This window comes from Sycon ciliatum, chromosome 9 (genome assembly GCF_964019385.1).
Source record: "Sycon ciliatum chromosome 9, ocSycCili1.1, whole genome shotgun sequence".
Classification (NCBI taxonomy): domain Eukaryota; kingdom Metazoa; phylum Porifera; class Calcarea; order Leucosolenida; family Sycettidae; genus Sycon; species Sycon ciliatum.
The window spans coordinates 17,271,754-17,290,719 of record NC_088651.1 but is presented as its reverse complement, the minus strand read 5'-3'; the positions used below and the strand labels follow the sequence as shown (position 1 = coordinate 17,290,719).

Genomic DNA, 18,966 nt, shown 5'->3' with positions numbered 1-18,966 from the left:
ACAGCCGCAGTGAGAGGGCTGGTCCCCAAGTGGAGATATCTCATGCGTGCTTCGCTCTGCTCCGGCGAAACCATGGCGCCTCTCGACAGTGCAGTGGATAATCATCTTTTGCCTCCGCTGTTGGGTCAGCCAATTGCCTCCGGGAGCGCCTTGCGCAGATTGATGTCGGCACCTTCCAAGTGTGGCGGCATAGCCGTCCCGATGTTGGCGGACACTGCCACGATAATGTACAATGATACAGTTAAGACGACTCGGCCAGTGCGGGGGCTATACAGGTTCCCGGACGTACCTGAGACTGGTCGTGTGGGATCAGCTGCTGATGGCGGGGCGGATGGTGGTGGTTCGTCTGGCTTACGGGAGATGGCGGAGGCGCTCCAGGAGGCGGACGGCGCACGGCGGGCTGCTGCACAATCAAGGCGTCGGGCTGGCAAAGCATCTTTGGCCAGTCTGCACGATCATCTATCCGCCACACAGCAGCTTTTGATGGACGTTGCCGGCTCTGCCGGTGTGTCTTCCTGGCTTACGGCGGAGCCTCGTCTGGCGCACGGCACCGTCTTGAATGCCAGTGACTTCCGTGATGCACTTGCTCTACGGTATGGTCTGCAGCTCCCTGGGCTACCGTCCACTTGTGTCTGTGGTGATGCCTCCACGATGGACCATTTGCTAACCTGCCCCGCCGGCGGGTATCCATCTGCCCGGCACGATAATGTGCGTGACATCCTGGCGGAGACGCTCTCCGAAGCTGTTCGCGATGTCGAGACAGAGCCACGTCTCCGGCCGCTGTCTGGCGAGGATCTGCCCTATGCGACGGCTAACCGGACTGATGAGGCTCGGCTGGACATTCGTGCCCGGGGCTTCTGGACAAGGCAGCAAGACGCTTATTTTGATGTTAGGGTAACCCACCCTAAGGCGTCTGTGCTGTCTGGTCCAGAAGTCCTTAACCAACTCAGGGCCCATGAACGGCAAAAGAAGCAGCAGTACGGTGTCAGGGTCACTGAAGTCGAGAGAGGCTCTTTCACCCCTCTTGTGTTCGCCACGAATGGGGTGGCGGGGCCGGAGTGCTCACGATTCCTGGCGACACTTGCCGGTCGGCTCGCGGAGCGCAATAAAGACATCCGGTATTCAAGCATCGTCAGTGCATTGCGTGTTCGGCTGGCATTCTGCCTCGTACGGTGGGCAATAACCTGCTTTCGCGGTTGCCGATCATCCTACCAGCGTCGCGTCCGCTCGTCGTTGTTGGTGCAGTGTCGACAGGCTGCCGGCTGAGATTCAGTGTCCATGCGTCAATCTGGACAATATAACAATAGCTCAAAGACCTTAACAATTGATTACTTCTCCACAATTGATTACTTCTCCTTACATACTAGTACATTCTCTCTTTCTTTCTCTCTTTCGTTCTTACTCACTCTTTTCCATCACTTGTGTGCTTACCATGGTATTTTTTTGCCCGTAAAAGTGGTTTGGTCAGTAGTAGTAGTAGTAGTAGTAGTAGTAGTAGTAGTAGTAGTAGTAGTAGTAGTAGTAGTAGTAGTAGTAGTAGTAGTAGTAGTAGTAGTAGTAGTAGTAGTAGTAGTAGTAGTAGTAGTAGTAGTAGTAGTAGTAGTAGTAGTCACATCCTTTATTGCTGAACCCACAAATAATTGTGATACAAATAATTGTAAACCATCCGAGGAAGAAGAGAAAGCCATTAAAAATAAAAAATATAACAAAAAAGGTTATTGTACCATGCCAAACGGCTATTATTAAGTCATGTACCAATTGTAGTAGTAGTAGTAGTAGTAGTAGTAGTAGTAGTAGTAGTAGTAGTAGTAGTAGTAGTAGTAGTAGTAGTAGTAGTAGTAGTAGTAGTAGTAGTAGTAGTAGTAGTAGTAGTAGTAGTAGTAGTAGTAGTAGTAGTAGTAGTAGTAGTAGTAGTAGTAGTAGTAGTAGTAGTAGTAGTAGTAGTAGTAGTAGTAGTAGTAGTAGTAGTAGTAGTAGTAGTAGTAGTAGTAGTAGTAGTAGTAGTAGTAGTAGTAGTAGTAGTAGTAGTAGTAGTAGTAGTAGTAGTAGTAGTAGTAGTAGTAGTAGTAGTAGTAGTAGTAGTAGTAGTAGTAGTAGTAGTAGTAGTAGCGGCCTCTTCATATTTGTGAAGCTGCACTGTTGAGCTTCCGATGTAAAACAAAAATAATAATAATAATAATAATAATAATAATAGTAGTAGTAGTAGTAGTAGTAGTAGTAGTAGTAGTAGTAGTAGTAGTAGTAGTAGTAGTAGTAGTAGTAGTAGTAGTAGTAGTAGTAGTAGTAGTAGTAGTAGTAGTAGTAGTAGTAGTAGTAGTAGTAGTAGTAGTAGTAGTAGTAGTAGTAGTAGTAGTAGTAGTCACATCCTTTATTGCTGAACCCACAAATAATTGTGATACAAATTGTAAACCATCCGAGGAAGAAGAGAAAGCCATTAAAAATAAAAAAATAAAACAAAAAAGGTTATTGTACCATGCCAAATGGCTATTATTAAGTCATGAACCAATTGTAATACATGACGTAGTATAGTAGTCAAGCACCTACAAAATACTTTGCAGGATATTATTTAAATTGCCTAGCATGCCTACAAATCCGCAGAGCATGCCAATGTTAAATAGGCCAACATATGAATACCGAAGGCGGTTACATGGACAGAAGGCGACATTGGTCGAGAAAAGATGGGCCTATTCTCTTCCTCAAGTAAGACGCTCTGCAACCACGGAGGCACGTGATTGACCACCTCAGCAAAACAAATGCAATTTTGCAGCGTAGCTGTGCCATCACAACAGCGTACTGGAGGTCACTATGCTTGTTAACCACCAGCTGAACAATGGTCTTCAATGTACGAGAGCACTCCGTGCCACATACGTCGTTTGTCGAAAATACGAGCGGAGTGAATGACCCCCTCTCGACATCGACAACACGCTGAAGATAGGCCCGCTTCTAGTAGTAGTAGTAGTAGTAGTAGTAGTAGTAGTAGTAGTAGTAGTAGTAGTAGTAGTAGTAGTAGTAGTAGTAGTAGTAGTAGTAGTAGTAGTAGTAGTAGTAGTAGTAGTAGTAGTAGTAGTAGTAGTAGTAGTAGTAGTAGTAGTAGTAGTAGTAGTAGTAGTAGTAGTAGTAGTAGTAGTAGTAGTAGTAGTAGTAGTAGTAGTAGTAGTAGTAGTAGTAGTAGTAGTAGTAGTAGTAGTAGTAGTAGTAGTAGTAGTAGTAGTAGTAGTAGTAGTAGTAGTAGTAGTAGTAGTAGTAGTAGTAGTAGTAGTAGTAGTAGTAGTAGTAGTAGTAGTAGTAGTAGTAGTAGTAGTAGTAGTAGTAGTAGTAGTAGTAGTAGTAGTAGTAGTAGTAGTAGTAGTAGTAGTAGTAGTAGTAGTAGTAGTAGTAGTAGTAGTAGTAGTAGTAGTAGTAGTAGTAGTAGTAGTAGTAGTAGTAGTAGTAGTAGTAGTAGTAGTAGTAGTAGTAGTAGTAGTAGTAGTAGTAGTAGTAGTAGTAGTAGTAGTAGTAGTAGTAGTAGTAGTAGTAGTAGTAGTAGTAGTAGTAGTAGTAGTAGTAGTAGTAGTAGTAGTAGTAGTAGTAGTAGTAGTAGTAGTAGTAGTAGTAGTAGTAGTAGTAGTAGTAGTCCTGTTACTTTCATTTTCACTTTGAGTTTAAAGTTTTCTTCTTTTGACATTGGATTTGACATTGGATTTGACATTGGATTTACTAATTGATTTGACGTTATTTAAAGGAGTTTTCTTTTTTTAATTGAATTGATCTTCAATGATTTACGATTTCACGTTTCCGCTATTTTGCCCGTAAAAGAGGCTTGTCACCAGTAGTAGTAGTAGTAGTAGTAGTAGTAGTAGTAGTAGTAGTAGTAGTAGTAGTAGTAGTAGTAGTAGTAGTAGTAGTAGTAGTAGTAGTAGTAGTAGTAGTAGTAGTAGTAGTAGTAGTAGTAGTAGTAGTAGTAGTAGTAGTAGTAGTAGTAGTAGTAGTAGTAGTAGTAGTAGTAGTAGTAGTAGTAGTAGTAGTAGTAGTAGTAGTAGTAGTAGTAGTAGTAGTAGTAGTAGTAGTAGTAGTAGTAGTAGTAGTAGTAGTAGTAGTAGTAGTAGTAGTAGTAGTAGTAGTAGTAGTAGTAGTAGTAGTAGTAGTAGTAGTAGTAGTAGTAGTAGTAGTAGTAGTAGTAGTAGTAGTAGTAGTAGTAGTAGTAGTAGTAGTAGTAGTAGTAGTAGTAGTAGTAGTAGTAGTAGTAGTAGTAGTAGTAGTAGTAGTAGTAGTAGTAGTAGTAGTAGTAGTAGTAGTAGTAGTAGTAGTAGTAGTAGTAGTAGTAGTAGTAGTAGTAGTAGTAGTAGTAGTAGTAGTAGTAGTAGTAGTAGTAGTAGTAGTAGTAGTAGTAGTAGTAGTAGTAGTAGTAGTAGTAGTAGTAGTAGTAGTAGTAGTAGTAGTAGTAGTAGTAGTAGTAGTAGTAGTAGTAGTAGTAGTAGTAGTAGTAGTAGTAGTAGTCGTCCCGTCGGCTTGCGAGGTCGGGGTGCAGGCGTTGACCGGCCTCTTTGACCGCGAGACGACTGAAGGTATCCTGCTGGTGGATGCGTCCAACGCCTTCAATTCTCTGAACAGGGCCGCGGCGCTACACAACATTCCAAGAATCTGTCCTGCCGCTGGGCGAATTTTCATTAACACCTACCAGGCCGACATCCCTCTATACCTCAATGGCGGAGAGGTCATTTATTCCCGGGAGGGTACATGCCAAGGGGATCCTCTTGCCATGGCGTTCTACGCTCTCGCGACTGTGCCCCTGGAATCTCGGCTGTCGCGTCGACTTCCAAGCACCAGCCAGATTTGGTACGCGGATGACGATGCCGCAGCCGGAGAGCTCCTGCCGCTGCGTGGATATTGGGATTGCATCGTGGAGGAGGGGCCCCGGTATGGCTACCACCCCAATGCCATGAAGACGGTTTTACTCGTTCGTCCACACTTAATGGAAAGGGCCCAGGAGGTATTTGCCGGCACTGATGTCCGTATCCAGAGCGACGGCGTTCGTTACCTTGGCGGGGCCATTGGAGACCAACAGTTCCGAGAGAATTTTGTGAAGAGCCGTGTTGAGGAACTGTCCACATTGGTTAGGCGCCTTGCTGGTCTGGCTGTCACCCAGCCTCAGGCGGCCTTTCGCGTCTTCTCTGCCTCTCTGCAGTCCCGTTGGACCTATCTGCAGCGTGCAGTCTTTGTGGACCCTGCCCTGTATACGCCACTGGATGACGTCATCAACAAACATCTGCTGCCAGCATTAACAGGCCATCCTCTTGCAGCTGATGGTGTACTCCGTCAGCTATTTGCAATGCCTGTGAGGAATGGAGGGCTGGCTATCCGCATTGGCAGTTTGCGTGCGGAAGGCTGAGTACCTCCTTTGCCGGGATGGTCCTGATGCTATCGACGGTCCTGTTGCCGATATCATCGCTGCCTCCAGGGGTTTGGCCACGCAGGCTCGCCGAGAACGCCGCGCGCAGCACAATGCTGCATTGGAGGAGATCAAGCCCGCTCTGACAGATGAGCAGCGCCTACTAGTGGATGTCGCGGGTGACGGCGGTGTGTCGACGTGGCTGGTTACGCCTCCATCGGCTTCATTCCCTTTAACTATATTCAACAAGTCTGATTTTCGAGATGCATTGTGCCTGAGGTATGGCCTGTCGCTTGATGGCATATCATTATCCTGTGTTTGTGGCCAAGACATGTCAGTTCATCACGCCCTCACGTGCTCAAGCGGGGGATACCCTACCCAGATACATAATGAACTTCGCAACCTCCTAGCGGACGCACTCGCTAGTGTTGTTTGCGATGTCGAGATTGAGCCACCGCTGATGCCGCTGGGTGGTGAAGCCGTCTCGGGAAGCTCAGCTGACGGTGCTCGTGTGGATATACGGGCTCGTGGCTTCTGGACCAGGCAGCAAAACGCCTTTTTTGATGTACGGGTCACGCACCCAAGGCCGTCTTGGCTGTCTGGACCAGAAGTGTCGAGGCAGTTATCCCAACACGAGCGTCAGAAGAAACGTCAGTATTCCGATCGAATCAATTAGGTGGATCGAGGATCGTTCACTCCGCTTGTTTTCGCCACCAGTGGACAGTGTGCTCCCGAATGTGGCATCTTCCTGAAGACCCTCGCAACACAACTGCACCATAAGAACTCGGACATACCATATCGTCTCATCATCAGCCACTTGCGCTCGAGAATCAGTCTATCTCTGATGCGGTGGCAGATTACTTGCTTCCGGGGGTCACGTGCATCATACCTACGCAGTGGATCCGGCATTGGCCGACATTGCTTTGTGATGGAGTGCCGTACGTTGGCTCATATGCCGCGCTGACGGGCATCAATCGACTTGCCATATTAATATTGTCATTGGTTTCATTCTGTCTCAGAGTGTTCTGTTGTATTTGTTTTCGTTTTAAAAGCGTTTAAGCGGTTGGGTGAATGGAAACGTCATCGTACTGGCAGTAGCGATGCTTGGATGGTGTTTGCGGGTTTGCTCTTTGTTTTTGTATTCCCTAGTTGGCTTGATTCTTTTATTTTATTTTCTGATTGGATTTTCCTATTTATTTGATTTGATTTTTGCTAATTTCTTGAATGGTTTTGTCACCATTGCCTTTCTTGCTTGCGCTTTTCAGTTTCTTCTTTCTGATACCCGGTTTGTTTTCAAATAAAGGCGAAGTTCAGTAGTAGTAGTAGTAGTAGTAGTAGCAAGAGTACATAAACCAGAGTGTGCAACTGTGCATATTAGATCTGAAACAGCGCAGTTCGTGCCCTACGTCACCCTGATGAGATCGGCCAAGCCGCGACTTGCGTACAGCTCAAATTTTCATGTTTCATAGCCCGGAAATCAGCCAAGTTTGCTTGATTTTAGACGTCCGGTTTCAGGATTTCGGTGTTTTGTGTGACTGTGTACGCTGCATACATCCACCGACAAGTAAAGTCACCAGGCTATCCGTCTCAAAAAACCGAAATCAGGACAAACTCAGTGAACTGCACCACCGCGACTGGTTACGCAACTTTTCACCGTACCTGTGGCTTACCATGCCGTCAGAAATGACGTAGTGCACGAATTACGCTCCCACAGGAACCATCCCGAGTTGCACACTCTGGTTTATGTACTCTTGGTAGTAGTAGTAGTAGTAGTAGTAGTAGTAGTAGTAGTAGTAGTAGTAGTAGTAGTAGTAGTAGTAGTAGTAGTAGTAGTAGTAGTAGTAGTAGTAGTAGTAGTAGTAGTAGTAGTAGTAGTAGTAGTAGTAGTAGTAGTAGTAGTAGTAGTAGCGAGTTGCGCTGGTGGAGGACGGTTGGTGATTTAGGAGCTCTGGCTGATGAGGAAGCTTGGTGAATATTCTGGAGGACTGTTCATGGTACGTTGCTTTTTATTATTCGCTTTGTTGGGTTGTGTTGTGTTCCTTGCTGTTAGCTCTTTTGATTTGAAGTTTCCCACCTGTTTGAGGGACTGCTGCAGTGTTAGCACCGTTTGCCTGGCACTGTGCATGCGCTGCTGGGCTAACCTTTTTCTTTCGGGTGTTCACATCCTCCCTTTCTGGGTAGCATTCTATTGCATTCACGACCTCTCCCGTAAGTTCATTTTGGTATGCACCTTGGGCGCAGCACCAGTGCCGTGTTTTCTTCACCTCGTTGGCTTAGTGTTTCCCCGTCGCACCTTTGCATTGCTCTGGTGTTGTTTTTTCTACATCAGTTATCAACTGGCAATTGTTACCGATTCTAGCAATTTTGCATTATCACCCGCTGCATTTGCACCTCCAGCTTCTTTATGCCACAGTAGTATGGCTAAATGTTGCACATGCGGTCCTTCTGGGACATGCAAATCATGTGTTTGTGTCAAGAACAGTAGAAAATGTACGAACTGTGCGCCAAGGGCGAAGTTGAGGTGCAGGAATCTATCAGCGGCAACCTGTGGCATGACTTCCGCCAGCCAGCCAATTGCTCCACCAATTAGCTCCAGTACGCAACGCAACACCGACCCTCCAGCTAGTTGCCCTGAACTGTCGACCGCAGCAACAGGGACAACGAGAGAGCCCCGGTCGTCTGATGTGGCCAACACCAGTGCTGAATCAAGCGTTCTTATCAGTGGGACATCGCCTGAACAGTCATTATTGCCAGGAGGAGATACAACATTGCTCTTGGCCGGTCTGGACGATTCTCAGCATAGTTTCGACGAAAACGTATGGAACAGTCCGGCGGATGACATACAAGCTTTCTTCCAAGACGTATACAACGAATGTGTGCAGTGGGAGAGGAATCTGGTAATGATTCCGTATGGTTCAGCCGGGTCTTCGTTTGTGAATGAATTGGCCCGCTTAATATCAGCGTTTGCCGCTGACTCGCCACTTCGTCCCATCTCTTGGACAGCGGTAACGGTTGCGTGCCAGCTACTATTACAGCGACCTCACCCGGAGTCCCGGGCTGCTGAGAATGCAACCCACATCACGCGACGTATGAAATCGTGGTCATGTGGCAGGCTTGAGGACATCCTGGACGAAGCCAGGTGTATTCAAGGACACCTACCCGCTGGGAAGCGTCGCCAGAAACTGCCTGATACAGTGAACGATACAACCTTCAGTCGACGAGTATTCGCAGGGAAGGTTCACTCTGCAGCGAGGATGGTAGGTGATGACTCACCTGGCTCAGTGCTCGGGATGGAGGACTCGGCCGGTGGTGAAAAGACTGTGCGTGAGGTGCTGCATGACAAGCACCCGTCTCCCTCACCGGCGGTTCCTGGCTCATTGGTGGCGCCGACCGACTCACAGCGGGTGAACCCAATACTCTTCGAGCGCATCACGCCAAGCCTCATCAAGTTTGTGAGCAGGTCCATGAAGGGCGCCGCTGGTCCGTCCGGACTAGACTCGGAGGCCTGGACCAGGATGCTAACGTGCTTCGGCCCAGCTTCCAACCGACTTTGCACTGCATTGGCGGATTCGGCACGCGTATTGTGTACTGCGAATATCGAGCCGAGTTTCATGGATGCATTCACTGCCGCTCGCCTGATCCCCCTTGATAAATCCCCAGGTGTTAGACCCATAGCTGTTGGGGAGGTGTTTAGGAGGATTATAGGGCGAGCGATAATGAAGGTGATCGAAAGCGACGTCAGAGCTGCGACTGCCCCGCGCCAACTTTGCGTTGGCATGCCAGCTGCTTGCGAGGCTGCCGTTCAGGCAATGGCAGGGGTTTTTGGTCTTCCTGAAACCGAAGCCGTGCTGCTAATAGATGCATCTAATGCATTCAATTCTCTAAATAGGAATGCTGCCCTGCACAATGTTCCCGCTCTCTGTCCTGCTTTAGGTCAGGTGTTCAAGAACACGTATGGCGCGCCATGCCGCCTCTTCGTAGCGGGTGGGGGCGAACTTCTTTCCCGTGAGGGGACGTGCCAGGGTGACCCCCTTGCGATGGCCATTTACGCTGTTGCTGTTATGCCTCTCATAAACAAACTTTCACACGAATGTCCAAACACCACCCAGCTGTGGTACGCTGATGATGATTCCGCTGCTGGCACCCTTCAAGCCGCATCCCATTACTGGTCTAAGTTATTGCAGCTGGGACCCGACTATGGGTACCACCCCAATCCTGAGAAGACAGTTCTTCTCGTGAAGCCATCTCTCGAGCACGCAGCGCAGGAATTATTCGCTGGGACTGGGGTGAGAATTGTTACGGATGGTTGCATTTATCTTGGTGGCGCCCTTGGGTCTGAGAGATTCCTGCACACATTTATATCGGGCAAGGTTGATAAGTGGGTTCGCCAAGTCGAGCACCTTTCCGAACTCGCCACTACTCAGCCACATGCTGCATATACTGTGCTTGTGCGCAGCATTATTTCGCGCTGGCGTTATTGCCTTCGGGCCGTAAATTGCTCTCCCGACCTATTTACTAGATTGGATGATGCAATCAATAATTCCCTGCTGCCTGCCATTGCTGGTGTGTCTCTAAGCAGTGACGATCCCCTTCGTCAGCTTATGGGACTTCCATGCCGCCGTGGCGGGCTAGGCATCCCCCCAGTTGCACCATTATGTGAGGGTGAGTATTCGCAGTGTACCGAAGCCGTGCGCCCAATAATTGAGGCAGCCGTGCCACAGCTTGCTGCCGATAGCACGCGAACGGCTGCGAGCCGGCCAGATGCAGCTGAGGAGTTGGCCGAGGTCGAATTGGCGGATGAGGAATCGTCCGGAGAGGCAGTGGAGCGGAACTCAGTAACTAACATCAACAACGTGGAAGCTATGCCGCTGAATTCTGGGTCGGTGGATATTGTCTCTGCTGACCGGGAGCGCGGTGATGTTCGTTCTGTGGATGGAGGTGATGCGTCAGAGATTTGGCTCTCACTGCGTCCGCCGCGTCACACAGTCAACAATGAAACCGCTGATGAGTCTCTCACCTCATCATGGCTTCCGCACCGGCCACCGTCAGCTTCAATGGAAATTCCGTCACGCGATGCTAGCGTTAGCGAGGCTGTGATGGAGACTCGCCAGCGTTTAAGAGAAGGCAAGAAGAAGAGAGACGCTAGGGACACAGAGATCCTGGCCACAGTACATGATCACCTGACGCCAGACCAGCGATTCTTGGTGGAGATAGCTGGTGAGAAGGGCGTGTCCTCCTGGCTGACTGTTGAACCAAGGTCCGCCCATGGCACAACACTTAACAAATCAGATTTTCGAGATGCTGTGGCGCTTCGGTACGGTCTACCGCTTGATGGTCTTCCAACGAACTGTGTATGCGGAGCTAACTTGTCGACTGACCATGCCATGGTGTGCCCTTGTGGTGGCTATCCCACCGCAAGGCATAATGAGATACGTGATCTCATCGCTGAGCTACTCAGAAGTGTAAGTCCCGATGTGGCAATCGAGCCCAACCTTCTCCCATTTGGTGGTGAGACATTGGCATGGTCAACATCTAACCGATCCCAGGAAGCGCGGCTTGACGTCAGGGCTCGTGGCTTTTGGACGCGGCAGCAGGAGGCCTTCTTCGATATCCGGGTAACGCATCCCAGGGCCACCTTGCTGTCTCGTGAAAAAGCCATGAGCCAATTGGAGCGCAATGAGCGGGAAAAAAAGCGGCATTACGCAGAGCGAGTGAATCAGATCGATCGGGGCACATTCACCCCTCTGGTATTTGCGACCAACGGCATGATAGGGAAGGAGTGTTCCGTGTTTTTGAAGGCATTGGTTGGCCGTATTCTAGAGAAAAATGCTGATTTGGTGTATTCTGTTGTTGTCAATCATTTGCGATGCCGTTTGTCATTCTGCCTACTTCGCTGGTGTATCACCTGTTTACGTGGCTCTAGGTCCTCCTATCGCTCTAAGCGCTCGGCGAGCTTTGTGAATGACTGCCGTGTGCTCTCTAGGGCATAGTTTTTCGTTGTCATCATCTCGTATAATGTCAAAATGTGATCTAAAGTTTGTTTTCCGGTGTCCTGAAGTTTTTTCTTTTGTATGAATCTCGGTTTCATTTCTGGCGGTGTTCAAGCAGTTCTGGTTTGGATGTCTTTCTTTCCTTTTCCTTCCCCTTTTTCATGTATAAACATTGCTGTTGCCATTAATATTTGTTATCTTTCTATTTTGTTACAATTTTGCTGTTCGCCTTTTGAATTCATTGCCCTCCTTGCATTCACATCTTCATTGCTTTGTGCTTTCAATAAAAACACATTTCAGTAGTAGTAGTAGTAGTAGTAGTAGTAGTAGTAGTAGTAGTAGTGGTAGTAGTAGTAGTAGTAGTAGTAGTAGTAGTAGTAGTAGTAGTAGTAGTAGTAGTAGTAGTAGTAGTAGTAGTAGTAGTAGTAGTAGTAGTAGTAGTAGTAGTAGTAGTAGTAGTAGTAGTAGTAGTAGTAGTAGTAGTAGTAGTAGTAGTAGTAGTAGTAGTAGTAGTAGTAGTAGTAGTAGTAGTAGTAGTAGTAGTAGTAGTAGTAGTAGTAGTAGTAGTAGTAGTAGTAGTAGTAGTAGTAGTAGTAGTAGTAGTAGTAGTAGTAGTAGTAGTAGTAGTAGTAGTAGTAGTAGTAGTAGTAGTAGTAGTAGTAGTAGTAGTAGTAGTAGTAGTAGTAGTAGTAGTAGTAGTAGTAGTAGTAGTAGTAGTAGTAGTAGTAGTAGTAGTAGTAGTAGTAGTAGTAGTAGTAGTAGTAGTAGTAGTAGTAGTAGTAGTAGTAGTAGTAGTAGTAGTAGTAGTAGTAGTAGTAGTAGTAGTAGTAGTAGTAGTAGTAGTAGTAGTAGTAGTAGTAGTAGTAGTAGTAGTAGTAGTAGTAGTAGTAGTAGTAGTAGTAGTAGTAGTAGTAGTAGTAGTAGTAGTAGTAGTAGTAGTAGTAGTAGTAGTAGTAGTAGTAGTAGTAGTAGTAGTAGTAGTAGTAGTAGTAGTAGTAGTAGTAGTAGTAGTAGTAGTAGTAGTAGTAGTAGTAGTAGTAGTAGTAGTAGTACGAGTAGTAGTAGTAGTAGTAGTGGTGGTGGTGGTGGTGGTGGTGGTGGTGGTGGTGGTGGTGGTGGTGGTGGTGGTGGTGGTGGTGGTGGTGGTGGTGGTGGTGGTGGTGGTGGTGGTGGTGGTGGTGGTGGTGGTGGTGGTGGTGGTGGTGGTGGTGGTGGTGGTGGTGGTGGTGGTGGTGGTGGTGGTGGTGGTGGTGGTGGTGGTGGTGGTAGTAGTAGGAGTAGGAGTAGGAGTAGTAGTAGTAGTAGTAGTAGTAGTAGTAGTAGTAGTAGTAGTAGTAGTAGTAGTAGTAGTAGTAGTAGTAGTAGTAGTAGTAGTAGTAGTAGTAGTAGTAGTAGTAGTAGTAGTAGTAGTAGTAGTAGTAGTAGGAGTAGGAGTAGGAGTAGTAGTAGTAGTAGTAGTAGTAGTAGTAGGAGTAGTAGTAGTAGTAGGAGTAGTCTGACAACGAGAGGCAGAAGAAGCGCCAGTACTCAAGCCGGATCAACAACGTCGACCGCGGTTCGTTCACGCCGTTGGTTTTCGCCACCAATGGGCAGTGTGCGCCGGAGGCGTCAATATTCCTGAAGTCGTTAGCAGCTCAAATCAGTGAGAGGACCCGTGATCTCCCCTACTCACTGATCATGCGCCAGCTTCGTGCCCGGATCAGTGTGTGCCTGATTCGCTGGCAAATTACTGCGGGGGTCACGGCACTCGTACCGCCGAAAGCTCATGGGTGCTGGTCATGGCGGTTTTGTGGTGGAGTGCAGAGCCTGTGCTCACCTGGCTGTTTAGCCTGCCTGACCCAACTGTTTCATGATATTGTCTGTATTTTTGTTGTAGCAATTTTGCTATCATATGTTGGTCATGATTTGATGGTTGACTTACTCGTTTTCTTTGTGTACCATATCTGGTTTTCTCTTGTCTATCTGGTTTTCTCTTGTCTGGGTTGTTGGATGAGTTGGGTAAACGGTGCTGCTTGGATGGTGTTTGCAGATGCGGGTTTACTCTTTGTTTTGGTATTCGATAATGACTTGATTCTTTTATTATATTTTCTTATTGGATTTTCCTATTTATTTGATTTGATTTTCCTATCTACAATATACTTGATTGGATTTGTCACCATTGTCTTCTTTGCTTCCGCTTTTTGAATTCTTCATTCCGACACCCAGTTTGTTATCAAATAAAGTCAACGTTCTCAGTAGTAGTGGTAGTAGTAGTAGTAGTAGTAGTAGTAGTAGTAGTAGTAGTAGTAGTAGTAGTAGTAGTAGTAGTAGTAGTAGTAGTAGTAGTAGTAGTAGTAGTAGTAGTAGTAGTAGTAGTAGTAGTAGTAGTAGTAGTAGTAGTAGTAGTAGTAGTAGTAGTAGTAGTAGTAGTAGTAGTAGTAGTAGTAGTAGTAGTAGTAGTAGTAGTAGTAGTAGTAGTAGTAGTAGTAGTAGTAGTAGTAGTAGTAGTAGTAGTAGTAGTAGTAGTAGTAGTAGTAGTAGTAGTAGTAGTAGTAGTAGTAGTAGTAGTAGTAGTAGTAGTAGTAGTAGTAGTAGTAGTAGTAGTAGTAGTAGTAGTAGTAGTAGTAGTAGTAGTAGTAGTAGTAGTAGTAGTAGTAGTAGTAGTAGTAGTAGTAGTAGTAGTAGTAGTAGTAGTAGTAGTAGTAGTAGTAGTAGTAGTAGTAGTAGTAGTAGTAGTAGTAGTAGTAGTAGTAGTAGTAGTAGTAGTAGTAGTAGTAGTAGTAGTAGTAGTAGTAGTAGTAGTAGTAGTACTCGTAGTAGTAGTTCGTGTTCGGACGAGTCGGCACTGAGAAAGTTGCTATCGCTACCAGCGCGGTTTGGTGGCATGGCAATCCCTGTGCCCTCGGTGGAGGCCGAGAAAGAGTTTTCTGCATCCAGACAGATTGTGGCTCCTGTGGCGGCCTGCATAAGACCACCAGCACATCCAACAAGCGCCAGCGAAACTACCCAAACAGACCAGCTGAACGAGGCAATAGCCCTCAGCCGGCAGGAGGCCGGGCGTATTCGCAGAGAGAGAGCTACCCAAGCCACGGGTCTCGTTAGCGAATTGCGCCCGGATTTGACAGCAACACAGGTGCTGTTAGTGGAGAATGCTGCGGAAAAGGGCGTATCATCGTGGGTAACGGCGGAACCATCGTCCCAAATGCAGATGGTGCTGAACAAATCAGATTTCCTAGATGTGTTCTGCATCCGCTACGGCTTGCAGCCTGACGGACTCCCCCTGACTTGTGTATGTGGTGCTGCAAACACAATAGACCATGCGATGATGTGTCCGGCAGGGGGCTACCCCATGGCACGCCACAATGAGATCCGGGACTTGTTGGCTGACGTGATGCGTGAGGCGGTCCGGGATGTGGAGGTAGAACCGCCTCTACTACCATATGATGGCGAGCGGCTCCAAGGGAGGACAACCAACCGCTCGGCAGGTGCCCGCCTGGACTTTCGGGCGTGTGGCTTCTGGACGAGACAGCAAGATGCCTTTTTCGACATACGGGTTACACACCCAAAGGCAAGCTTGCTGTCGCGTCAGGAAGTCATCAGCCAACTCCGAACGCATGAACGGATGAAGAAGCGCAAGTACGGAGAGCGGGTGACAGCAGTGGACAGAGGTACGTTTACACCTCTAGATTTTTCTACCTCGGGCATGATTGGCAGAGAATGTTCAATGGCACTGAAGACACTGGCATGCCTGATTGCAGAGAAGAACGTCTACCTACACGTATCGGTCATCATGGGTCAGCTCCGTTGTAAGCTGTCAGTCTGCCTTATGCGATGGGCAGTCACCTGTTTGCGTGGTTGGAGATCGTCTTACCGCCGCAACAGGATGAACTTAACGACGATGTGCAGGTTGCGGGAAGCTTAACGACGATGTGCAGGTTGCGGGAAGCCTGAGCGTGATACGTGTAGTCCCTCACAGACCTTTGCCCAACATTGTCCCGTGATAATGAATTCTTGAGTTTTTGGACATTGTATTGCATTGCTGCTCCATCTACATGGCTGTATTTGTGTTTCACTTCTCCATTTCAAGTTTCCTAATAAAGATTGTGTCAAGTAGTAGTAGTAGTAGTAGTAGTAGTAGTAGTAGTAGTAGTAGTAGTAGTAGTAGTAGTAGTAGTAGTAGTAGTAGTAGTAGTAGTAGTAGTAGTAGTAGTAGTAGTAGTAGTAGTAGTAGTAGTAGTAGTAGTAGTAGTAGTAGTAGTAGTAGTAGTAGTAGTAGTAGTAGTAGTAGTAGTAGTAGTAGTAGTAGTAGTAGTAGTAGTAGTAGTAGTAGTAGTAGTAGTAGTAGTAGTAGTAGTAGTAGTAGTAGTAGTAGTAGTAGTAGTAGTAGTAGTAGTAGTAGTAGTAGTAGTAGTAGTAGTAGTAGTAGTAGTAGTAGTAGTAGTAGTAGTAGTAGTAGTAGTAGTAGTAGTAGTAGTAGTAGTAGTAGTAGTAGTAGTAGTAGTAGTAGTAGTAGTAGTAGTAGTAGTAGTAGTAGTAGTAGTAGTAGTAGTAGTAGTAGTAGTAGTAGTAGTAGTAGTAGTAGTAGTAGTAGTAGTAGTAGTAGTAGTAGTAGTAGTAGTAGTAGTAGTAGTAGTAGTAGTAGTAGTAGTAGTAGTAGTAGTAGTAGTAGTAGTAGTAGTAGTAGTAGTAGTAGTAGTAGTAGTAGTAGTAGTAGTAGTAGTAGTAGTAGTAGTAGTAGTAGTAGTAGTAGTAGTAGTAGTAGTAGTAGTAGTAGTAGTAGTAGTAGTAGTAGTAGTAGTAGTAGTAGTAGTAGTAGTAGTAGTAGTAGTAGTAGTAGTAGTAGTAGTAGTAGTAGTAGTAGTAGTAGTAGTAGTAGTAGTAGTAGTAGTAGTAGTAGTAGTAGTAGTAGTAGTAGTAGTAGTAGTAGTAGTAGTAGTAGTAGTAGTAGTAGTAGTAGTAGTAGTAGTAGTAGTAGTAGTAGTAGTAGTAGTAGTAGTAGTAGTAGTAGTAGTAGTAGTAGTAGTAGTAGTAGTAGTAGTAGTAGTAGTAGTAGTAGTAGTAGTAGTAGTAGTAGTAGTAGTAGTAGTAGTAGTAGTAGTAGTAGTAGTAGTAGTAGTAGTAGTAGTAGTAGTAGTAGTAGTAGTAGTAGTAGTAGTAGTAGTAGTAGTAGTAGTAGTAGTAGTAGTAGTAGTAGTAGTAGTAGTAGTAGTAGTAGTAGTAGTAGTAGTAGTAGTAGTAGTAGTAGTAGTAGTAGTAGTAGTAGTAGTAGTAGTAGTAGTAGTAGTAGTAGTAGTAGTAGTAGTAGTAGTAGTAGTAGTAGTAGTAGTAGTAGTAGTAGTAGTAGTAGTAGTAGTAGTAGTAGTAGTAGTAGTAGTAGTAGTAGTAGTAGTAGTAGTAGTAGTAGTAGTAGTAGTAGTAGTAGTAGTAGTAGTAGTAGTAGTAGTAGTAGTAGTAGTAGTAGTAGTAGTAGTAGTAGTAGTAGTAGTAGTAGTAGTAGTAGTAGTAGTAGTAGTAGTAGTAGTAGTAGTAGTAGTAGTAGTAGTAGTAGTAGTAGTAGTAGTAGTAGTAGTAGTAGTAGTAGTAGTAGTAGTAGTAGTAGTAGTAGTAGTAGTAGTAGTAGTAGTAGTAGTAGTAGTAGTAGTAGTAGTAGTAGTAGTAGTAGTAGTAGTAGTAGTAGTAGTAGTAGTAGTAGTAGTAGTAGTAGTAGTAGTAGTAGTAGTAGTAGTAGTAGTAGTAGTAGTAGTAGTAGTAGTAGTAGTAGTAGTAGTAGTAGTAGTAGTAGTAGTAGTAGTAGTAGTAGTAGTAGTAGTAGTAGTAGTAGTAGTAGTAGTAGTAGTAGTAGTAGTAGTAGTAGTAGTAGTAGTAGTAGTAGTAGTAGTAGTAGTAGTAGTAGTAGTAGTAGTAGTAGTAGTAGTAGTAGTAGTAGTAGTAGTAGTAGTAGTAGTAGTAGTAGTAGTAGTAGTAGTAGTAGTAGTAGTAGTAGTAGTAGTAGTAGTAGTAGTAGTAGTAGTAGTAGTAGTAGTAGTAGTAGTAGTAGTAGTAGTAGTAGTAGTAGTAGTAGTAGTAGTAGTAGTAGTAGTAGTAGTAGTAGTAGTAGTAGTAGTAGTAGTAGTAGTAGTAGTAGTAGTAGTAGTAGTAGTAGTAGTAGTAGTAGTAGTAGTAGTAGTAGTAGTAGTAGTAGTAGTAGTAGTAGTAGTAGTAGTAGTAGTAGTAGTAGTAGTAGTAGTAGTAGTAGTAGTAGTAGTAGTAGTAGTAGTAGTAGTAGTAGTAGTAGTAGTAGTAGTAGTAGTAGTAGTAGTAGTAGTAGTAGTAGTAGTAGTAGTAGTAGTAGTAGTAGTAGTAGTAGTAGTAGTAGTAGTAGTAGTAGTAGTAGTAGTAGTAGTAGTAGTAGTAGTAGTAGTAGTAGTAGTAGTAGTAGTAGTAGTAGTAGTAGTAGTAGTAGTAGTAGTAGTAGTAGTAGTAGTAGTAGTAGTAGTAGTAGTAGTAGTAGTAGTAGTAGTAGTAGTAGTAGTAGTAGTAGTAGTAGTAGTAGTAGTAGTAGTAGTAGTAGTAGTAGTAGTAGTAGTAGTAGTAGTAGTAGTAGTAGTAGTAGTAGTAGTAGTAGTAGTAGTAGTAGTAGTAGTAGTAGTAGTAGTAGTAGTAGTAGTAGTAGTAGTAGTAGTAGTAGTAGTAGTAGTAGTAGTAGTAGTAGTAGTAGTAGTAGTAGTAGTAGTAGTAGTAGTAGTAGTAGTAGTAGTAGTAGTAGTAGTAGTAGTAGTAGTAGTAGTAGTAGTAGTAGTAGTAGTAGTAGTAGTAGTAGTAGTAGTAGTAGTAGTAGTAGTAGTAGTAGTAGTAGTAGTAGTAGTAGTAGTAGTAGTAGTAGTAGTAGTAGTAGTAGTAGTAGTAGTAGTAGTAGTAGTAGTAGTAGTAGTAGTAGTAGTAGTAGTAGTAGTAGTAGTAGTAGTAGTAGTAGTAGTAGTAGTAGTAGTAGTAGTAGTAGTAGTAGTAGTAGTAGTAGTAGTAGTAGTAGTGATACAAATAATTGTAAACCATCCGAGGAAGAAGAGAAAGCCATTAAAAATAAAAAAAATATAACAAAAAAGGTTATTGTACCATGCCAAACGGCTATTATTAAGTCATGTACCAATTGTAATACATGACGTAGTATAGTAGTCAAGCACCTACAAAATACTTTTGCCTACAAATCCGCAGAGCATGCCAATGTTAAATAGGCCAACATATGAATACCGAAGGCGGTTACATGGACAGAAGGCGACATTGGTCGAGAAAAGATGGGCCTATTCTCTTCCTCAAGTAAGACGCTCTGCAACCACGGAGGCACGTGATTGACCACCTCAGCAAAACAAATGCAATTTTGCAGCGTAGCTGTGCCATCACAACAGCGTACTGGAGGTCACTATGCTTGTTAACCACCAGCTGAACAATGTTCTTCAATGCACGAGAGCACTCCGTGCCACATACGCCGTTTGTTGAAAATACGAGCGGAGTGAATGACCCCCTCTCGACATCGACAACACGCTGAAGATAGGCCCGCTTCTTCTGATGTTCATTCCGGGAAATCTGTGCAAGGACTTCCTGTCGCGACAGCAAAGACGCCGAGGGGTGAGTAACCCTCACATCAAAGAATGC

At 45.0% G+C, this 18,966-nt stretch overlaps 1 protein-coding gene across 1 annotated transcript; it reads left to right on the top strand.

The window, feature by feature from the left end:
- Positions 1–17,099: 17,099 nt before the first annotated feature.
- On the top strand, positions 17,100–18,203 carry LOC135824607 (uncharacterized protein DDB_G0271670-like; the record flags this gene model as incomplete). The annotated part of the gene is made up of 1 exon (XM_065337342.1): positions 17,100–18,203. A coding segment is annotated over one exon (1,104 nt), but the record flags the coding sequence as incomplete, so codon positions are not given.
- Between the last annotated feature and the right edge of the window lie 763 nt (positions 18,204–18,966).